Source organism: Vipera berus, assembly GCF_964194415.1.
Source record: "Vipera berus genome assembly, chromosome: Z".
Classification (NCBI taxonomy): domain Eukaryota; kingdom Metazoa; phylum Chordata; class Lepidosauria; order Squamata; family Viperidae; genus Vipera; species Vipera berus.
The window spans coordinates 27748439-27767103 of NC_138205.1; the positions used below are offsets into that span (position 1 = coordinate 27748439).

General features: G+C 34.1%; 3 protein-coding genes across 3 annotated transcripts; all 3 read right to left on the reverse strand.

Annotated features, from left to right (window-relative positions):
- Positions 1 to 1870: 1870 nt before the first annotated feature.
- LOC308678917 (olfactory receptor 2AP1-like) lies at positions 1871 to 2893 on the reverse strand (the record flags this gene model as incomplete). The annotated part of the gene is made up of 1 exon (XM_081346147.1): positions 1871 to 2893. The coding sequence occupies one exon, from the start codon at positions 2891 to 2893 to the stop codon at positions 1871 to 1873; it is 1023 nt and encodes a 340-aa protein (XP_081202273.1).
- Positions 2894 to 8924: 6031 nt separating this feature from the next.
- LOC308678918 (olfactory receptor 1E16-like) lies at positions 8925 to 9902 on the reverse strand (the record flags this gene model as incomplete). The annotated part of the gene is made up of 1 exon (XM_081346148.1): positions 8925 to 9902. The coding sequence occupies one exon, from the start codon at positions 9900 to 9902 to the stop codon at positions 8925 to 8927; it is 978 nt and encodes a 325-aa protein (XP_081202274.1).
- Positions 9903 to 14814: 4912 nt separating this feature from the next.
- LOC308678919 (olfactory receptor-like protein OLF1) lies at positions 14815 to 15780 on the reverse strand (the record flags this gene model as incomplete). The annotated part of the gene is made up of 1 exon (XM_081346149.1): positions 14815 to 15780. The coding sequence occupies one exon, from the start codon at positions 15778 to 15780 to the stop codon at positions 14815 to 14817; it is 966 nt and encodes a 321-aa protein (XP_081202275.1).
- Positions 15781 to 18665: the final 2885 nt, after the last annotated feature.

Here is an 18665-nt window from a genome sequence, read left to right on the forward strand (position 1 = left end):
ACATTTCTTAATCATCACCTCAACATTTTTATTGAGAATCAGAATTTAGACAGTATTAATATGAAAATAGTTTGAAATTGAATGAAGTTTAGATTATTGACATTTTGTTATACTTGTTTCTCCCAATTGTGACCTTTAAAGAAATAAATTTAGAATAAATACGTGGTCCTGAATCATAGTACAAACGAGCAAGAAGCATTGTTTATAAATCACAATACACAAAAATGATCAAATTATACATACAAACATACAGTATACATATTACATATACATATACATGAGTTAATTTGATGTCTTCATTTTCTAATTATAAGTCTTGCAGTATCTGAGACTAGAACTTACCTGCCTTGAATGAGTATAAAATTCATAGATATCCTAACCTTCATTAGTGCTATATCTTTAAATTGTATGATAAAGAAAAAAATATGCAGTATATTGGAACATTACCCACATCCTTAGAACTTCAAATGAGTACACTGGGGAATTTGAAATTAATCTGCTGGTTTTCTGGAAAACTATAAAATGCAACCAGTCTCCTAAATCCAAAAGGGATTTTACATTAATTATTTTCTAAAATCTTTTTAAGATTTCTATCTTGTAGACAGCTTATTATTTTGAAAAAGTAATTTAAATCTTTCTCAGGTAACACTTCTTGAGAGTCTGCAGTTGTGTTGTCAGACATAAAATAACAATTGAATTAGAGCATAAGCCAAAGAAAATTTTGTCAGCCTTTTAAGCTAGTCTAGATAAGAAGCACACATAAAAATATGTGTCAGAACCATGGCACTGTGCTTTATTGTAAGGTTATTAAAAGAAACTTGTAAACCTGAAATTACATTTCTCTACTCTCATCTTTATAGAAACTAGGGAGGGTGTCTTCTGAGATATTTGCCATGCCCACATTATCTGACTATTGCCCTCACTGCACTCTTCCCCCTGTCTCCCAAGGTCCTTTCCACATACATTATAGATTTCATCCAATCCATATACTTATTTACTCCCCCTCTTTGGTTCTATGTTACAACCTCCTAGAATGCCACCAAATAATTATAATGATAATTCTTATACAATAGCCACACATCTCAATTTCCAAGGAAAGAAGCTACTGGAAGGTGCTTATTTGATTTCAGTATTACAAAATGTGCACTCACACAAGACCAGTCTATTCATTTTGGATGATAATACATCTTCCCATTATGTGGCTGAATTAAATTTCAGATTTATGTGATTCACATTCAAAGGGAGAGTAATATTCAAGTCTCAGTTCTGAAAGACCAGCCCTTAATTTTGGATGATAATGCATCTTCCCACTATGTGGTCAAATTAAATTCACATTTATGTGATTCACATTCAAAGGGAGTGTAATATTCAAGTCTCAATTCTGAAGTCCTAATGAAGATAAATATTTTCTGTTTTAGATAGGCAATACCCACTACAAAAATCACACTGGACAATTCCTCATTAGAAGAGAAATTGACAGAGCCTCCCATTTTATTTGGGTGGTGAGCATCAAGACTCAGTGGTTAGTTTGGAATTAATCCCAGCCTCAGTATCAGGAATTAACATAATAGTGTGGTAGACAAAGAGACAATGATTTCATTAGTGAAGAATGACTCAAAGACTTAATCAATAAAGTCCCAAGCCCTGAATGCAAATTCCTTTATTTAATAAATATGTACAAAAGTATATTCCTGAAAAATCTAAATGATGGAACTCACTGAAATAATTATATCTGATAGTATCATATTATAATGATGATATAAATAATATCTCAATGATAAGAGACTATAAAGAAATTTCTACATCCTGGTGACAAAAGATGCAAAGTATCAACAACTTTTAATAAATATCCACTTATTTACATCAGATTTTAAAATCTAGCATTAAAATTTAGTAAACTAATGAAATGAAGAGATGTTGTAAATTTCAGATGATTCATGTGATACATTATTTTTTTATTAAAAAGCCTTTTTATGGTTTTGTGAACTTCTTTGTTTCTTAAAGTATAGATAAGGGGATTGAACAAGGATGTCATAACCGTATAGAAAATGGAGAAGATTTTATTCAAGGGTCTGAGGGAGGGAGTGTCTGGCAGCACATACACAATTATTAATGTGCTATAAAAGAAGGAAACCACCAAGAGATGAGAAGAGCAGGTTGAAAAGGCTTTTTGTCTTCCAGTAGTGGATTTGATTTTGATGATGGTTCCAATGATGCAAACATAGGAGGTGATGGTCAATAGAAATGGAACAATTATGAAAAAAACAGCTTCACAAAAAGCAATTAATTCAATGAGACTTGTGTCAGTACATGATAATTTCTGCAATGGACGAAAGTCACAAAAGTAATCGTCTATGATGTTAGGCCCACAGAAGAATAACTGAGTGGTAAAACCCAGCAGAATCAGATCAAATATCAAACTATTTATCCATGCCCCAGCCATAAGCTGGAAACAGAGTTTTTGATTCATAATAGAAGCATAGCGTAAAGGTCTACAAATTGCCAAATAGCGATCATAAGACATTGCAGCCAAAATGTATGTTTCTGTAGTTCCACAAAGGCACACAAAATGATATTGCATTAGGCATCCATGGACAGAAATGGTTCTTTCACCAGTCAGCAAGCTGACCAACATTTTAGGCAGCAAGATACAGCTATAGCAAGCATCCAGGAAAGACAAATTTGCCAGGAAGGAGTACATTGGTGTGTGAAGTTGCTGATCAACCAGAACTAGCAGAAAGATGAAAATGTTTCCAGTTATTGTGATCAGATAAATCATCAAGAAGAATGTGAAGAGGAAAGGCTGCAGTTGAGGGAAATTGCCAAAACCCAGAAGGATAAATTCTTTGACACTCGTCTCATTTCCATTTTCAATATGTAGAATTTCTTCCATGTATCAAATGTCAATCAAATCTAGAACATATATCAAGCAGGCATTTTCAAAGGCAGAGTTATGCTAAATTTCCTTATGACCTTAAATTTTGCTAAAAGTATTTTGTAAATGTTATTAGCTGATATTCAATATTATTTCACTCAAATAGCAGAATGACTGGGATTTTACATTATAAGTAGCAAAATCGTACTTCTATCTGAAGCCTATGCTTGAGGGCAATATAATTGGATCAAACATTTCCACTTCTCTTTTCTTTCCCAAAGCTACTTTTTGTTTTCTAGAGTATTTGTTGTGATATGTAGATGATTCTAGTTATAGATATAGTTGTCTCCACACAAGTCACAACCTTTCTAATTTTTGTAGTAATTTGATCTTGGAATTAAAAAAAAAACAACAGATAGCATTATTGACCAAGAAAAGTACCAAAGGAAAGATGACTGGACTTAATGACATACTTAATATATTGCAGAAGACATGTGGAACACTAAAAACATTGTAATTATGTTTATTTGAAAAAGGGAAGACTGTGCAATATACAGTAGTTACAGTATATAATGTAGCATTAATGAAATAATCTTGCATTTACCACAAATAATGTTTAACATTAAACTCTTAATACATAATTTTTCACATATTTGGTTAAAACCTTTTAAGAGGAGTTCACTCAAGCAGTAACCATGAGTCAAGACTGAATCAAAAACATAAAGAATATAATGTAATACTCACAGAATATTATTTTTTTCAACTCTTGTTCTTGAAAAATCTGCATTGTATTACCACACTATCTCATAATTTCCTTATCAATATTCAAACTTTAGAAAGGAATGAAAATGACAGACTAATCTCTTACTATATGAAGAATAAATGTTTTTCTTCAGCCGTTCCTGAATTAAATTCTACACATGCTATCAATCCAGAAGTTGAAACTGCATAGTAAATCATATGTAAAGTCAGCTGTAGCACAAGAAGCTATCTTTTTAAGCACCAGAAGTTATTTTCTCCAAAGAAAAATATCATATATTTTCACAAAGAGAAAAAGAGTCCCAATGATTTGAATTCTTTTTCTCTGGGATGGATTTATACATTGCATGATTGCAAGTTGTGTTTTAACAGAAGGTGGGCTCAGACATGTGGTAAAAGTTTACAAACCACAAAGACTAAAATTAAAACATAATATGATTTAGTGCAATCTGCTAAGCCATTCAAGCTTTAATGGAAAAGAGTGCTATGAAAAAGTGCATCAGTCTTCTCCAATGTATAATTGCTTTGAAACTGGAATTTCTCTCCACTATATTAATGACTGATTGTCCAAAGATTTGATATAGATTTTTCTCCTAATGACTTGTGAAGGACCTATTCTCTGGACATGCTGGAGCTTTTCTTGCTATAAATAGAAGTGTTTCTACCAATATATAATTAATTAATCCTAGGAGATTTGGCATTGATTTTCTGGTTTACTGATGCAACTCATTTACACACCCAAAAGGAGATTTCTCTGTTAATTTTTCTTTCCTGGGATTACTTTGTTATTTAGCACTTCCTGATTTTGAGGACTGATTGACTCATTTGAAATCTTTTTCAGACATGTCTTCCTGAAGTATAAAGTGTCATAATTATTCATGAAAATAAAACCCTTAATACTTCTGCCCTCAGTATGTTGAAAAAATGATTTATTCATTAGTCATCCTGTGTGATGGGAAAAGTAAGGACCATAGATCTTGCACAGACTCATTAATTGAAGTCTTTGCCCACCCCCCCAAAAATAGCATGAAATCAAATGCAATATGGAGGATAGTATAATAAGAACCGAGTCCCTTGGACTGCAAGGCGATCAAACCGGTCAGTCCTAGAGGAGATCAATCCTGACTGCTCTTTAGAAGGCCAGATCCTGAAGCTAAAACTCAAATACTTTGGCCACCTAATGAGAAGGAAGGACTCACTGGAGAAGAGCCTAATGCTGGGAAAGATCGAGGGCAATAGAAGAAGGGGACGACAGAGAATGAGGTGGCTGGATGGAGTCACTGAAGCAGTAGGCGTGAGCTTAAATGGACTCCAGAAGATGGTAGAAGACAGGAAGGCCTGGAGGAATGTTGTCCATAGGGTCGCGATGGGTCGGACACGACTTCGCAGCTAACAACAACAACAAATAATAAGAACTCTTGCTATAGAATATTATACTATATTAATGACAGATTCTCCAAAGATTCAATACTGATTGTTCTCTAAATAGGTTGGGCAAGCTGGAGGCTTTTCTGCTATACTCCAGAAATGTTTCTAAGAATATATAATTAATTTGTCATTGATTTTCTGGTATACTGCACCAACTTAGCAAACACCCAAAAGGAGATATCTCCATTATTTTTTCTTCCCTGGGATTGCTGTGTTATTTAGAGCTTCCTGCTTCTGAACATTTGAAAATTTTCAGGCAAGTCATCCTGAAAGTGCAAAGAATTCAGGTCATCTTGAAAGTACAAAGACTGAATTCACATTCAGTCAAAAAAATAAAAGCCATCTATATTTTGTGTCATCAGCATTTTGAAAATTTGGTTTGTCCACTAGTCATCCTGTATCAAGGAAAAGGCAAGAGCAATAGATTTTGCATTTATTTTCCTCAGTTAAATTATACACTAACCACAGAGACCATATTGTTTGTGCTATGACAGCCAGATAAATCAATTTTAGAAATTATTGCTTATTTTTTTCTCCAAATTTTCTTATATTAGACTTTGAGCTTCCTGTATTTTTCTGTAGATCATATTTTTTTAAAAAAATATTTCTATTTGGAATCTTCATTGAAACTTTGAATCATTAACCTGATGTAATGTATAATGACTGGAGCTGTAGTAAGAACTCACTTTTTTAAAAAAAATATCAAGCATATTTTCACTTATTTTTCTTAAAATTATTAAAACTACTAAAGCACATTTAAACCAGGAGATACATATATTATACAATGAAAAACTGAATACAGGAAAAATATCTGTATATTGGCAACCAAGAAAGACAAAAACTAACAACAAATTTTCAAATCAAGCATCCGTTGAAAAAGAAATTTCTCAAATAGAAGACTTTGGTGAAGGCATGGTGAATTAAATGAGCCTCTTTGGAGAATAGAGACTGTTAGGCATAGGATGATAGCCTACATATTGGGTTGGAAATATATAAGCCATGATGATGTTGTAACTTTAAGAAGGTAATTGATCCATGGGCGTGTGAGGTTGCTCATGGCCATAAGAGGGAGCTAGAAATGTAGATTCTCTCTCTCACTGGATCTCTCTGAATATCTGAATTTGCTGATCGCTCTATTATTGCTTTTTTGCTCTGTATCTGCATAACTGTGTTTTTGACCTCTGGACTGGTAAGAAGACTTTGTATTAGGATTTGTACTTGGACTGTTATTTTTGTGTATGACCTGGACTGATTATTTTTGACTGTGCATTTTTTATTTTACACCACCTTGAAGTAAACTACTTTCTATTTTCACAACTCAGTGTATCTTGTGGTTACTGTGAACACTTACTGCTCTCAATACCCTTCCTTGTCTGTGCAATTCCTTGGTAGCACAAGGAGACCTCTGCACAACAATACCTAACAGAGACAACAAATACCAAAGAACCAGTGAGTAGACTGGTTCTTTGGAAACTTTAAGAACTTTGGAAAGGATGGGAAATCACTTATATGTGCTCTGGACAGCTGCTTCTCATTCTATTGGTTTGAGTGCTAGGAAACAAAGGGATTAATCAGCAAGCTCTCAACAACAGCAGTCATTTAAAGGACACTATGTTTGCTAGCTTCACTTCTAATCATTTCTAGAAATTGTTTATCTAACGCAGGGGTGTCAAACTGCCGGTGGCCAGTTGCATCATGCTGAGACTGCACCCATCCCAGCTCCGGCAATGCAAAAAAGTCACGATATGTCACGACACATCATGTGATGCAGCAAGTTTGACACCAATGATCTAACATCTTAAAATTAGAAGATTTTTTTTTCAAAAAATGAAAAGTTTGAAAAACCACAGTGAATTCATCTTCATCTTCATCCTTCATTTCTGAACAAAAAAATATATCCAGACAAATTTGGAATATTGAAATTTTTACTGTAAGTTGCACTAACTAATAAATAAACCATATAAATTAAACAGGTTTTCATGGCAACTATATTATTTTGTCTATTAGAAACCTAATGATTTATATCAGACACTAGAGGGGACTAAAGATACCAGCAAAAAGAGGGGGGAAATCACTCCTTTTGAATTTTACAAAATGAACAAAGCAGTGTACCAGTTGTTCCACAGGTGCTTTTGAAAAAGCAACTGGACTTTGTTTTTTTCCTTGAAGACATTTGCTTCTCATCCAAGAAGCTACTTCAGTTTGTGAAATGTCTTCAAAGAAAAAAATAAAGAACATCCAATTGCCTTCTTAAAAGCATCCTTGGGACAACTAAGAGGTAGTTGACTGAGAATCTCTATAGACACTGTAACTATTGAAATATTAAAGGAGATCTTTGAAGAATTGAACCATAAATTAATAGCCATAATACAGCAATAGCAACAGCATTTAAATTTAATACCACTCCATAGTTCTTTATAGCACTTTCTCAGCAGTTTCCCCCCAACAATCTGGGTTCTCATTTTACTGACTGCTGAAGGATGGAAGGCTGAGTCAACCTCAAGCCCATCAGGATCATGTCTGTAGGCAGAGTTAGCCTGTAATACTGCATTCTAAGAGCTGTGGTGATGGATTGGTTAGAATGCAGTATTTAAGGATTATTCTGTCAAATGCCAACAGTTCGATTCTCACTGGCTCAAGGTTGATTCAGCCTTCCATCCTTCCAAGGTTGGTAAAATGAGGATCCAGACTGTTGGGGCAATATGCTGACTCTGTAAATGACTTAGAGAGAGCTGTAAAGCACTCTGAAACAGTTATATAAGTGTCAGAGCTATTGATATTGATACTGATACTTATTGATATTGATAACAACTGTGGTATCACAGCTCATGTTTCTGTATATTAATAATGTTTAAAAAATGTTAATGAAAAATGGCACAAAACTTGTTTGACACAGAAGTAGTGGAATCAAATATTGGATTTAAAAAACTGTGGATTACAAAACAGGTATTATATAAAATGGAAACAGAACTTGCAAATCAAAAGAGTAACCCAGATACCAATTTTTTTATTGGATATACAAGCAAAGCTGGGTGAAGTTTTAAAAATAAAAAGGAAAATATAAATGAAAGACCTGGATAATGTCTTTTTACTGGATTTACAAAAGAGGTTTGTTCAAGCCTTAAAAAGAGATCAGTTCCCGTGAGAATATTTTAATGAACTAAAGATTAAGATTCTCAGAGGTAAAGTAATATAAAGCAGGTTTATTTGATCAAGGTTAAAATAAGACACCTGTTAATGAAATTCAGGCAACCATTTACAGAATTTTTGCTGCCATTAGAATTAAAAACTATATGTTTTATGAAGTTGCTTATAGATAAGAAATGGGTTATGAGAAGACGAGATATCTGTTTGTAACTATATTGTGATGAAGAGCTATCATACTTGTTTATACTTGCGATAAAGATTGGAAGTAACTTCTTCATTGTTTCTTTCTTGCACTTTTTTCTTTTCTTTGTGTTCTTTTTTGTTCTTTCTTTTTCCTCTCTTTTTCCTTTTACTCTCTTTTTAGTTATCTTTCTCTCTTTGAGTCCAATCTGTATTAGTTTTCATTAATTAATAACATATACATAGATACACACATACACATATACATGCACATTGTCTGTTTGTCTGTCTATTATCTATTAACTATCATCTATCTGTACAAACATATATATGTATAAATATACATGGAAATACATGGAAAGACAACAGGAGTTAAAACAGAATTACCTCAGAAATAAGGAGAGAAGAGCAATCTTACATGAAACAATGTTGTCCCTCCATAATCTACTCTGAATTCTCAAGTAATACTGCTAAACAGAATATATGTCACCCTATTGTTGACACCAAATTTTCATTTCCCCAGTAAAAACTTTGGCTACCTAAAAAAGTGAAAAGAAATACCAAGGATTACAATTTTATCAGAAAATCGTATTAGGGCTTTGTGAACTTCCTTGTTTCTCAAAGTATAGATAAGGGGATTGAACAAAGGTGTCATAATTGTGTAGAAAATAGAAAATATTTTGTTGAATTGTCTGAGAGAAGGTATGTCTGGCAATGTATAGACAATGATTAATGTGCCATAAAAGAGGGAAATCACCATAAGATGAGAGGAGCAGGTTGAAAAGGCCTTTTGCCTTCCAATGGTGGATTGAATTTTGATGATGGTAGCTATGATGCAAATGTAGGAAATGATGCTCAAAACGAATGGAATAACAACAAAAATAATGGATATGCAAAAAGAGAAGTATTCAGCGAGAATAGTATATGTACAGGACAGTTTCACCAGTGGACGAAAATCACAAAAGTAATGGTCTATGACATTAGGCCCACAAAAAGAAAATTGAGTCATGAGAGCTACAAAAACTACATTAAATATTAAACTACTTACCAATGCTCCTACCATAAGCTGGAAACAAAATTTCATACTCATAATAGAACCATAGTGCAAGGGTCTACAAATTGCCAGATAGCGATCATAAGACATTGCAGTCAAAATATATGTTTCTGTGGTTCCACATAGACAGAAAAAATGATATTGGGCTACGCACCCAATAACAGTCATAGTTTTCTCACCAGTCAGCAAACTGGCCAGCATTTTAGGCAGCAAATTACAGCTATAGCAAGTGTCTAGGCAAGACAAATTGGCCAGGAATAAATACATTGGGGTGTGGAGGTGTTCATCAGTCACAATTAAAATAAAAATAAGAAGGTTTCCTGTTATTGTCGTCAGATAAATCACCAAGAAGAAACAGAAAAGGAAAGGCTGCAGTTGAGGAAGATTCCCAAAACCCAGAAGGATAAATTCTTTGATGCTTGTCTGATTGCCTTTTTCTGAATCCAAAATTTCTTCCATTTGTCATATACTAATCATACTGTATCTAGAATACAAACCAAGAGGCAGACAGCTTCAAAGGCAGTTATAGTAAATGAAACATTCCTTTCTTATCAGTTTCTTAAACATTTTAAATTATCCTCAGAATACTGGTATCTGTTATTACTGCTCAACATGGGGCTGCCCTTGAAAAACATCTGGAAGCTCCAATTGGTTCAAAATACGGCGGCTCCATGGTTTTGTGCAGACCCAAGTGTGCACATGTGTTACCTCTTCTCTGCAATGGCTTCCAATTTGCTTCTGGGTGCAATTCAAGGTGCTGATTATCACCTTTAAAGCCCAACATAGCTTGGAACCAAGGAATCTGAAGGACCATCTCTTGCTGGTTACATCCACCCAACCCATCAGAGCAGGGAGGCAGGGAATGTTGTAGGTTACTTCTCCTAAGAAGGTACATCTGGCAGGACCCAGAAGAAGGGCCTTCTCTGTGGTGGCTTCTTCCCTTTGCAACATTATCTCTGTGGAGATTAGATTGGCCTCCTCTTTGACACTGTTTTGCAAGGCCCTGAAGATCTAGTTTTGCCAACAGGCCTGGAGAACCAGAATAGGATGGAGTCCATCAAGCAGCTTGTTTGTTTGTTGTCACTGGGATAGGTGGGTGGAGTGGGCAGTTATTGTTTTTACTGTTTTCATATTGGGATGTTTATTTTTTGTAAGCTGCCTAGAGTCAGTGAAAGTTAGTGGGCAGTCACTAAATTCTCTAAATAAACAAATAAAATTAGTTCACTGAAAATCCCCAGGTTAGAAAGCACAGATTTGAGTTCAAGTCCTGCCTTAGCCATGAAAGCCAATTCGGTGACCTTGGGCCATTCACTCTCTCAGCCCAACCTACCTCAGAGGGTTGTTATGAGGGAAATAGGAGAAAGGTGTGTTGAATATGTTCACTGCCTTGAGATATTTCTAAAAATAATAAAGCTGTCATACAAATAACTATGTAGCAGGATAACTCAGATTTTCTGTGTAAAAGTAGTAACACTTTTCTCTTCATGTCTGCTTTGGGAAGCAGTATAGTTCAGGCTATCAGGCTTTTTGTTTCTTCCCTTCCCTTTCTTCACACTTTTTTGTTTTCCCTTTCTCAGCCACTGTCCCTTACTATTTGTTTTTCACATTTTACATTATAAATGAATAAAACTTTATATTTTCTTTCCCCTTGCCAACCATACCTTCTATTCAGCTTCTGCAGATTTTTAAGTTGTGATCAGGGTGATATAAGTAATTCTAAAGTGTCGGATCACTTTTCTGGAAACTCTAAATAACCTTAAGTTAAAAGATATATTAGATATGTACATTTTGGATGCAGTTGTACATCTAGTTATACACTCCACAACACATTCTAATTTTTAGAATAAATTGGTCTTGGAACACGACCACTAAAAATATAACATTTATTTACCATGAGATGGATGCATCTGCAGAAAGATGGTACAGAAGATAACATGCCAAAAGAATTGCAAAAGTGTTGTGGAATGTTTAACACATTGGAATTACACCTATCTGAAAAACAAGAAGAGAGTTACATAGTTATTCTTTATAACAAATTAAGAAAGCTATCACTAATCACTTTTAAATCATCAAAAGCTGATACATAATTTTCTAAACATTCCAAAAGTGAGGTTGTAAGTATCCACAGAACTACGCTCTATTAATTTGTCTATTAAAGAAATTGTTAAAGAAATCACAGGGCCATGCTTTACCATCCAGAAAAACTGTCTTCCCTGATGGAGTTGAAATAAAATATTATGAGTTAGTACAAAGTATAAAGCCATCTAAACTTTCAATGGAAAAGAAAGAGGACTTCATCTTTCCTCAACTATAGTAGTTGTGCGTGAAAGAGGATTTTTTTCCAGCAATATTTTAATGAAAGATTGTCCAAGAATTCAACATTGATGTTTTGTCTACATCACTGCTGGAAGATCTGTTCTCTGGGCAAGTTACAGCTCTTTCTACAGTTAAGTGCTTTTAAGTATGTGTAATTAATTAATCCTGGGAGATTTGTAGCTGATTTTCTGATTTTCTCAGGCAACTCAGTTCCCATGTTCATTCTTCTTCCTTGGGATTGTGATGTTATTTAGTTAAATAATTCTGAAGATTGGTTGACTCATTTAAAATATTTTTTGTAGAATCCATCCTGCTAGGTCACATTTATGCACAAATGATAAAACACATCTACACTTTCTACCATCAGCATGCTGAAAAATTGTCTTGTGTAAGGGAAGAAGTGGCAGAACTTGGGGATTAGCCTAGAATTTCAACATAGCCACAAACAAACTAAATGCAATGCTATCTTCTTGAATTCACTGATCCTTATCTAATTCCTAGCAGGTCATAACTATTAGTTGACAATATTCCAGAGTGTAACCATGAGCAGCAATAAATCAGTTTTATTAAACCTTCACATGTGGATTTGATCTATCACACGTGACAATTTGTACATGAGTCACTTTGATGCATAGAAAGTTAAAAAAAAACATAGATCTTTCATTTAATTCCCTCAGTGTGTGAATGGGCTACTCTTATAAAACAGGTTATGAATATAGACAGTAAAATTTGAGAAAATATTTATTTTCTTTATTTTCTTTTTTCTTATATTTTCTCTTGACATTAGGGTCATATAATGTTTTACTTCCCCCTAGATCAGGGGTGTCAAAATGCCAGCCTGCAGGCCGAATGCATCATCTGAAAGCCACACCCATCCCATTGCCGGCAATGGCAAAACAGTCCCGATACACCTCACGATGTCACGTGACGTCGTGAGTTTAACATGTCTGCCGTAGATTCTTCACTGAAATTTGAAGTCATCAATCCTTTTCAGTGAAACATTTGGGGAGTGAATTTTAACAATATATCCCAAGATATTGAAAGGTTATTATGGGAAAAAAGAGTAAGATGTCAGATGATTGTGGACTCCAGTTGATGCTACTAAATGACAAGTCAGCTCACCTCATTCAGGTAGGTATGAATTACTGAGGCTTGTCTGGTCAAAGAAAAGGGAATGCCCTTTCTAGGAATGTGTCCGGAAGAATTACAGTTTTTGCACCAACCACAAGTCCATAACAAGGAAAGGGGTGCTGCTGTTGTCTATAGGAGGATGTGAGGGTCTCTGCCCTGCAGATCATCAGGTGTGAGACCTTACAGGTAAGGTTAAGAATCACTTGGTAATTCTGCTACTATACCAGCCTTCATCCTGTTTGGCAGCCTTCCTGCCCAAGTTGTCATCGATGGTAAAGATTCCCATACTTCTTTTGGGGGGATTTCAGTCTACCATCATTAGAGACTCAATGCATGAATTCATAGCCACCTTTACAGCCATGGAGCTGAGCCAATTTTTCATGAGACCCCTCCACAGGAACACATGCTATCTCAAGGTAATGGCTATGTGATCTGGAGTTGGGATATGTTGCCATCTACCCCTTGTCACTATCTAGTTTATATTGATATTTCCATAGTACTCTCCTCCATTTGAAGAGGAGTAGGATCTATTTGATTAGCCTGCTTTCAACATCTAACATCCTTATGGAGTTTCAGGGGAGCTTGGGGTTTTCCCTGGGTTTGTTACATAGTTGTACTAAGACCTTTGTTGCTGCCTGATATGAAGCAGCAGGAGCACTTTCTGTTTTATCAGACTCACAACTTGTATACAAGGTATCTTGTGCAGAATTTCATTTTGTATCCCCTTTAAAAAGATATTAATATTGTTGCAATTGTTTTATGCATTCATCTATCCCCATGCCCAAGACCAGTGTGCACACTTACGTTTCAGGTGAATCATGATTTATTTTTATTTGCATCTCTTCCTCCCCTTCCCCAACAAATTTAGCATTATTGCATGGCACACAATTTTCATATCAGGTTGTGGCAGCTGTGGACTCTGATGATTCCATTGCTCTTGACTTGTTCTTAAGACAACTTCAGAAATCCCAGCCTGTATTGCAGTGAGCTGCTAATACTATAATTGTGAAATAGTAATAAAAACAGCTCCCAGTATATCATCTTTGCTTTTCTTTGAATTTATGAATAGAATAATCCAAACAGCTGCTTCTCACTCTTCAAAAAGGACTTCATTGATAATATCTCCATAATACTTGCTGTTCAACAATTTTTTCCTCCAATTATGATCCAATATATCTTGACAGTCATTCTCTAATTGCATTTTATGCAACAGAGAGTGTCAGAAGTCAATGCCTTTTGTTTCTTCCCTTCCCTTTCTTCACACTTTTTTGTTTTCCCTTTCTCAGCCATTGTCCCTTACTATTTGCTTTTCACATTTTACATTATAAATGAATAAAACTTTAAAAAGTTCATTAATGCCTCTCTAACAAATCTCCATTTTTCAAAGAAATCTTCTCATTAGAATCTGTTAGCAGCAGATTAACTTCCAGTCCATCCAATTGCATACCTCATTTAGCTACTGTTGCCTGTGTCTATTTATCTTCTTTAGGTTGATTTACAGTAAATTCATCAAACCTTTTATTCAATTTCTCATTTAAAACTTGTAAATCAGCAAATATTTTTTCAAAAGTTTCCAAAAAGGCTTTAACGTTAAAATTACCTGAATTTGTTTTGAGTTTCACTTTGAAAACAACATACATTTTGAAAACTTTGAAAACAACATACATTTTACGTAAACATACATTTTACATAAAATATTCCAATTTTCTACAATCAATTAACCAGTATCAACATTGCAAGAGATTTGGAGGTTAATGGCATTTCTAACCTAGTGTCATGAAGTGATGCTATTCAGTGCTATAACCATCATGATCTCAATCAGAAACTTCAGCCATTACAGCTAAGTAGAATAGGGACCAATTTTTGACCTTACTAATTCACACTTAAATTCAAAATATAACTAGCCAAAAATAATAAAAGAAATTTATAATTTCAAATGATTTCTACCAACAATTATAATTTTACCATAAAGTAATCTGAGAGCTTTGTGAACTTCTTTGTTTCTTAAAGTATAAATTAGGGGGTTTGCCAAAGAGGTCATCATTGTATAGAAAATAGAGAAGACTTTATTGAGGTATCTCAGGGTGGGATAATCTGGCAACACATAGACAATGATTAATGTGCCATAAAAGAGGCAAACTACAATGAGATGAGAAGAACAAGTTGAAAATGCTTTTTGCCTTCCAGTGTTGGATTTGATTTTTATGATAGTGCCAATAATACAAATATAGGAGAGGAAGGTCAACAGAAAAGGAACAATTACAAAACTAATGCTTATGAAAAGAAGGACGAGATCAAGGAGATTTGTGTCAGAACAGGATAATTTCTCCAGTGGGTGGAAATCACAAAAGTAATGGTCTATGACATTAGGGCCACAGAAGGATAATTGAGCCACAAAACCCACTAGAATAATATTAGCTATCATGCTATTTATCCATGTCCCAGCTATTAGTAGGAAACAGAATTTCCTATTCATAATAGAAGCATAGAGCAAAGGTCTACAAATTGCCAAATAGCGATCATAAGACATAGCAGCCAAAAGATAAGTTTCTACACCTGCACAAAGACAGAAGAAATGATATTGGGCTAGACATCCACTCAGAGTTATTGTTTTCTTAACTCTTAGCAAGTTCACCAGCATTTTAGGCAGCAAAGTAGAGCTATAGCAAGTATCCAGGAAAGACAAATTTGCCAGGAATAAGTACATTGGGGTATGAAGATGCTGGTCAGTCACAACTAGCAGAAAGATAAGAAGATTTCCTGTTATTGTTGTCAAATAAATCACCAAGAAGAAACAGAAAAGAAGAGGGTCCACCTTAGGGGAAGTGCCAAAACCCAGAAGGATGAATTCTGTAGTTTCTGTTTGATTTCCTTTTTCTGTATCTAGCATCTCAAAATGACTCTTCAGATCTAGAATATATAAGAAAAAGAAACCAAATTCAGATCTAAATCTCTGAAGCACTTTCTTTCTCACCCACACTATAAATAAATATCTGGATAATTTGGGTAACTAATGTTCAATCATATATCAGGAAGGGGAGATTAAGCTAAAATAACATGGGTAAAAAACTGAATACCCCATTATTGTCTTACTTGATTTATAGAAGAGATGATATGGTTATGAAATCTTTGCATTATAACTCATAGTTCAGTTATTGTCCTTTCTCTTGACCCTCCTAAATAATATAATTCTATTCAATTCTCTATTGTTTTCTTAGTTTAACCATAATTCCAAGGCAAAATAAGGAAATCAACAACACTGGGATCCTGTTACTAAAAATATTAGAGTATTACCTCCAACTATTGGTTATAGGTGTTGTATTTAATTCAAACAAAATTATTGATTTTAAAATCAATCAAAAGATAAAATTTTTGAGTAATCAACTGCCTACAGAAAGATCATCCTAAACTTATGCTTTGGATCTTCTGTATCACCAATTTAACAACATATTCCTATTAAACTTAAGTAAACCTATTTTGTCTGTTAAAAATAAACTCTTGTAATCTAAACATTGCCTCTGTGTTCAGTAAATTTCTTAGAGCTTTCTTTATCATATAAGTAAGCATTCATTAGGGAATCAAGAAGGAAAAATGCTGGGCTTATTATTTCCTATATTTATTGAAAATATTCAATAAATTATATAGTATTAGATAAATTCTCAAAATGTTTTATTTCTGTGTATATCAGCCCCAAAGTATTTATCAAGCCCCTGTGGAAAATTTGTCCCTTTCTTAAATGTAATAAAACCATCAAGATATTTAATACATTCCAAAATCCATATTAAGCAGCTGATATAATTACATGTTGAAATGTGAGGTTCCTAGGCCCCTTTATCTTTTAAAATTTGTAAATTGTTGAATTTAAAGCTTGGTCTTTATTGAGACCATGTAAACCATAACTTGTGCCAGCCATTTACTATCTTATTCTCATTAAGAACTGTTATCATTTGAAACAATTTTTAATCCTGGTAACATGTTAATTATTTCTGTGGCATTCTTCCTGACCAAGAAAAATTAAACATTTACTAAACAAATTAATGAGATTCAGTTTGGTACAGTAATGTAAGGTTAACTGTTAGATTTTGGATTTGTCTGCATGGAATTTCAGTTTCAAAAATAAGCTTATGTGTTCTTCTGGTATTCCATAATGATCACTTATCTTGGTTTGATCTACTGAACTTGTAACTGATGGAACAGGATAGCAACAGGTAGGCCATAACCTATGTTAAAATCACATAAAATAAAATATTTGGCAGGTCTTCATGGCTTCACATCACAGGTCTAAGGCATGTTTGGAATAGTGACTAAAGCAGTGGGCTAGAAATTAGGAACTTGCAAGTTCTAGTCCTGCCTTAAGATAAAAAACAGCTGGATGATCTTGGGCCAGTCACTCTCTTTCATCCCTAGGAAGAAGACAATAAGAAACTATTTCCAAATTTTTTGCTAAGAAAATTGCAAGAATCAAAAGAAAAATATGTATTGGTTTGTTTATTTATTTAATAAAATGTTGACAAATGACCTTATATTTGTCTTGTCTATATCTGATAATCACCATAAGCAATCATTCTTTTGATGAGACTCTGCTCTTGTATTAAGGATAAATAGTTTATTTCATTCACTCTTTAATCAATTTGCTCTGTAAACTATAATATATTATTCAAGAGGAACAAGAATGCATAATACTTAATATTCCAGGATCATTTGAGAAAGATCTTCCTTTGGAAGTTTTAAGGTTACTTTCCTAAAAGGACAAAAGCACTTTGCCATAGGCTTTCAAAAATGAGCTAAAGAGAAGAACTTAGCTTCTCTCTTAGCTTCTTTAAATTTATAACATCTGGGCTGGATTTACTCATGATTCAAATGCATGTTCTATTTTAAAAAGGATTGTTAAATAAATCACAGTGGTTGGGCTCCCTGATAAATCATGATTTACTAAGCACAAAAATAACCCCTTCCAGATTGTGTTAAATCACAATGAAAATGTGTTACAGTTTGGTATAATCTGTGAATGTTTAAAAATAGAGTTTACCTGGACAAAATACGTGTTATAGTTGTTCCGAGATTGAATGTCCCTATTTCTCAAAGTGATTGCAGAAAAAATTGCACTCTGGGCAAATTTTAAACATTGCCTAGATCTTAGGAGACAGTTTCAAAAATAGCTTTCTGTAAACGATTAAATTAATTAATCTTGAGAGATTAAGAGTACTGATTTTCTAGTATTCTCTTACAAGAAGATTATCAATCCCAGAGGAGGTCCCTTATTAATATTTGCTCCTTGATGAAATAGATTTAAAGATAGATTTAAAATCTTTTTCAAGGATCCGTTATACAAATCTTTAGGGTCAATTTCATACAGGGATAATAACAAGAATCTATTTCTTCTCCTGACTTAAAATCTTAGCAGAAATAATTCTGGATTTTGGATGATGAAGATAAAGATGAAAGCTGCTTGTTCTAGAGCCTCTTGGGCATCTATGATAGTTTAAAAACAATGTTCATCATTTTGCCTCCCTTCCTAGATGGTGCTACAAAAAAGAAAGAAAACTTTGTTAGGTTAGACAGTGGAATCAGGTAAAGGTGGTTAAGAATATGTCTAAACCTAGGTGAGCAGAATGCCAAATAGCATAAATGACAACACTAACTGCTATGAGGTGAGAAGTTGATAGAAGCCACTGATCTAGAAGTGGTTTAGTGCACTCTTGCCAGACAGGACATTCATGTAATTTCTCAGACCAGGATGCCTGTGGCTGAAATGGCCACACTAACTATAGATCC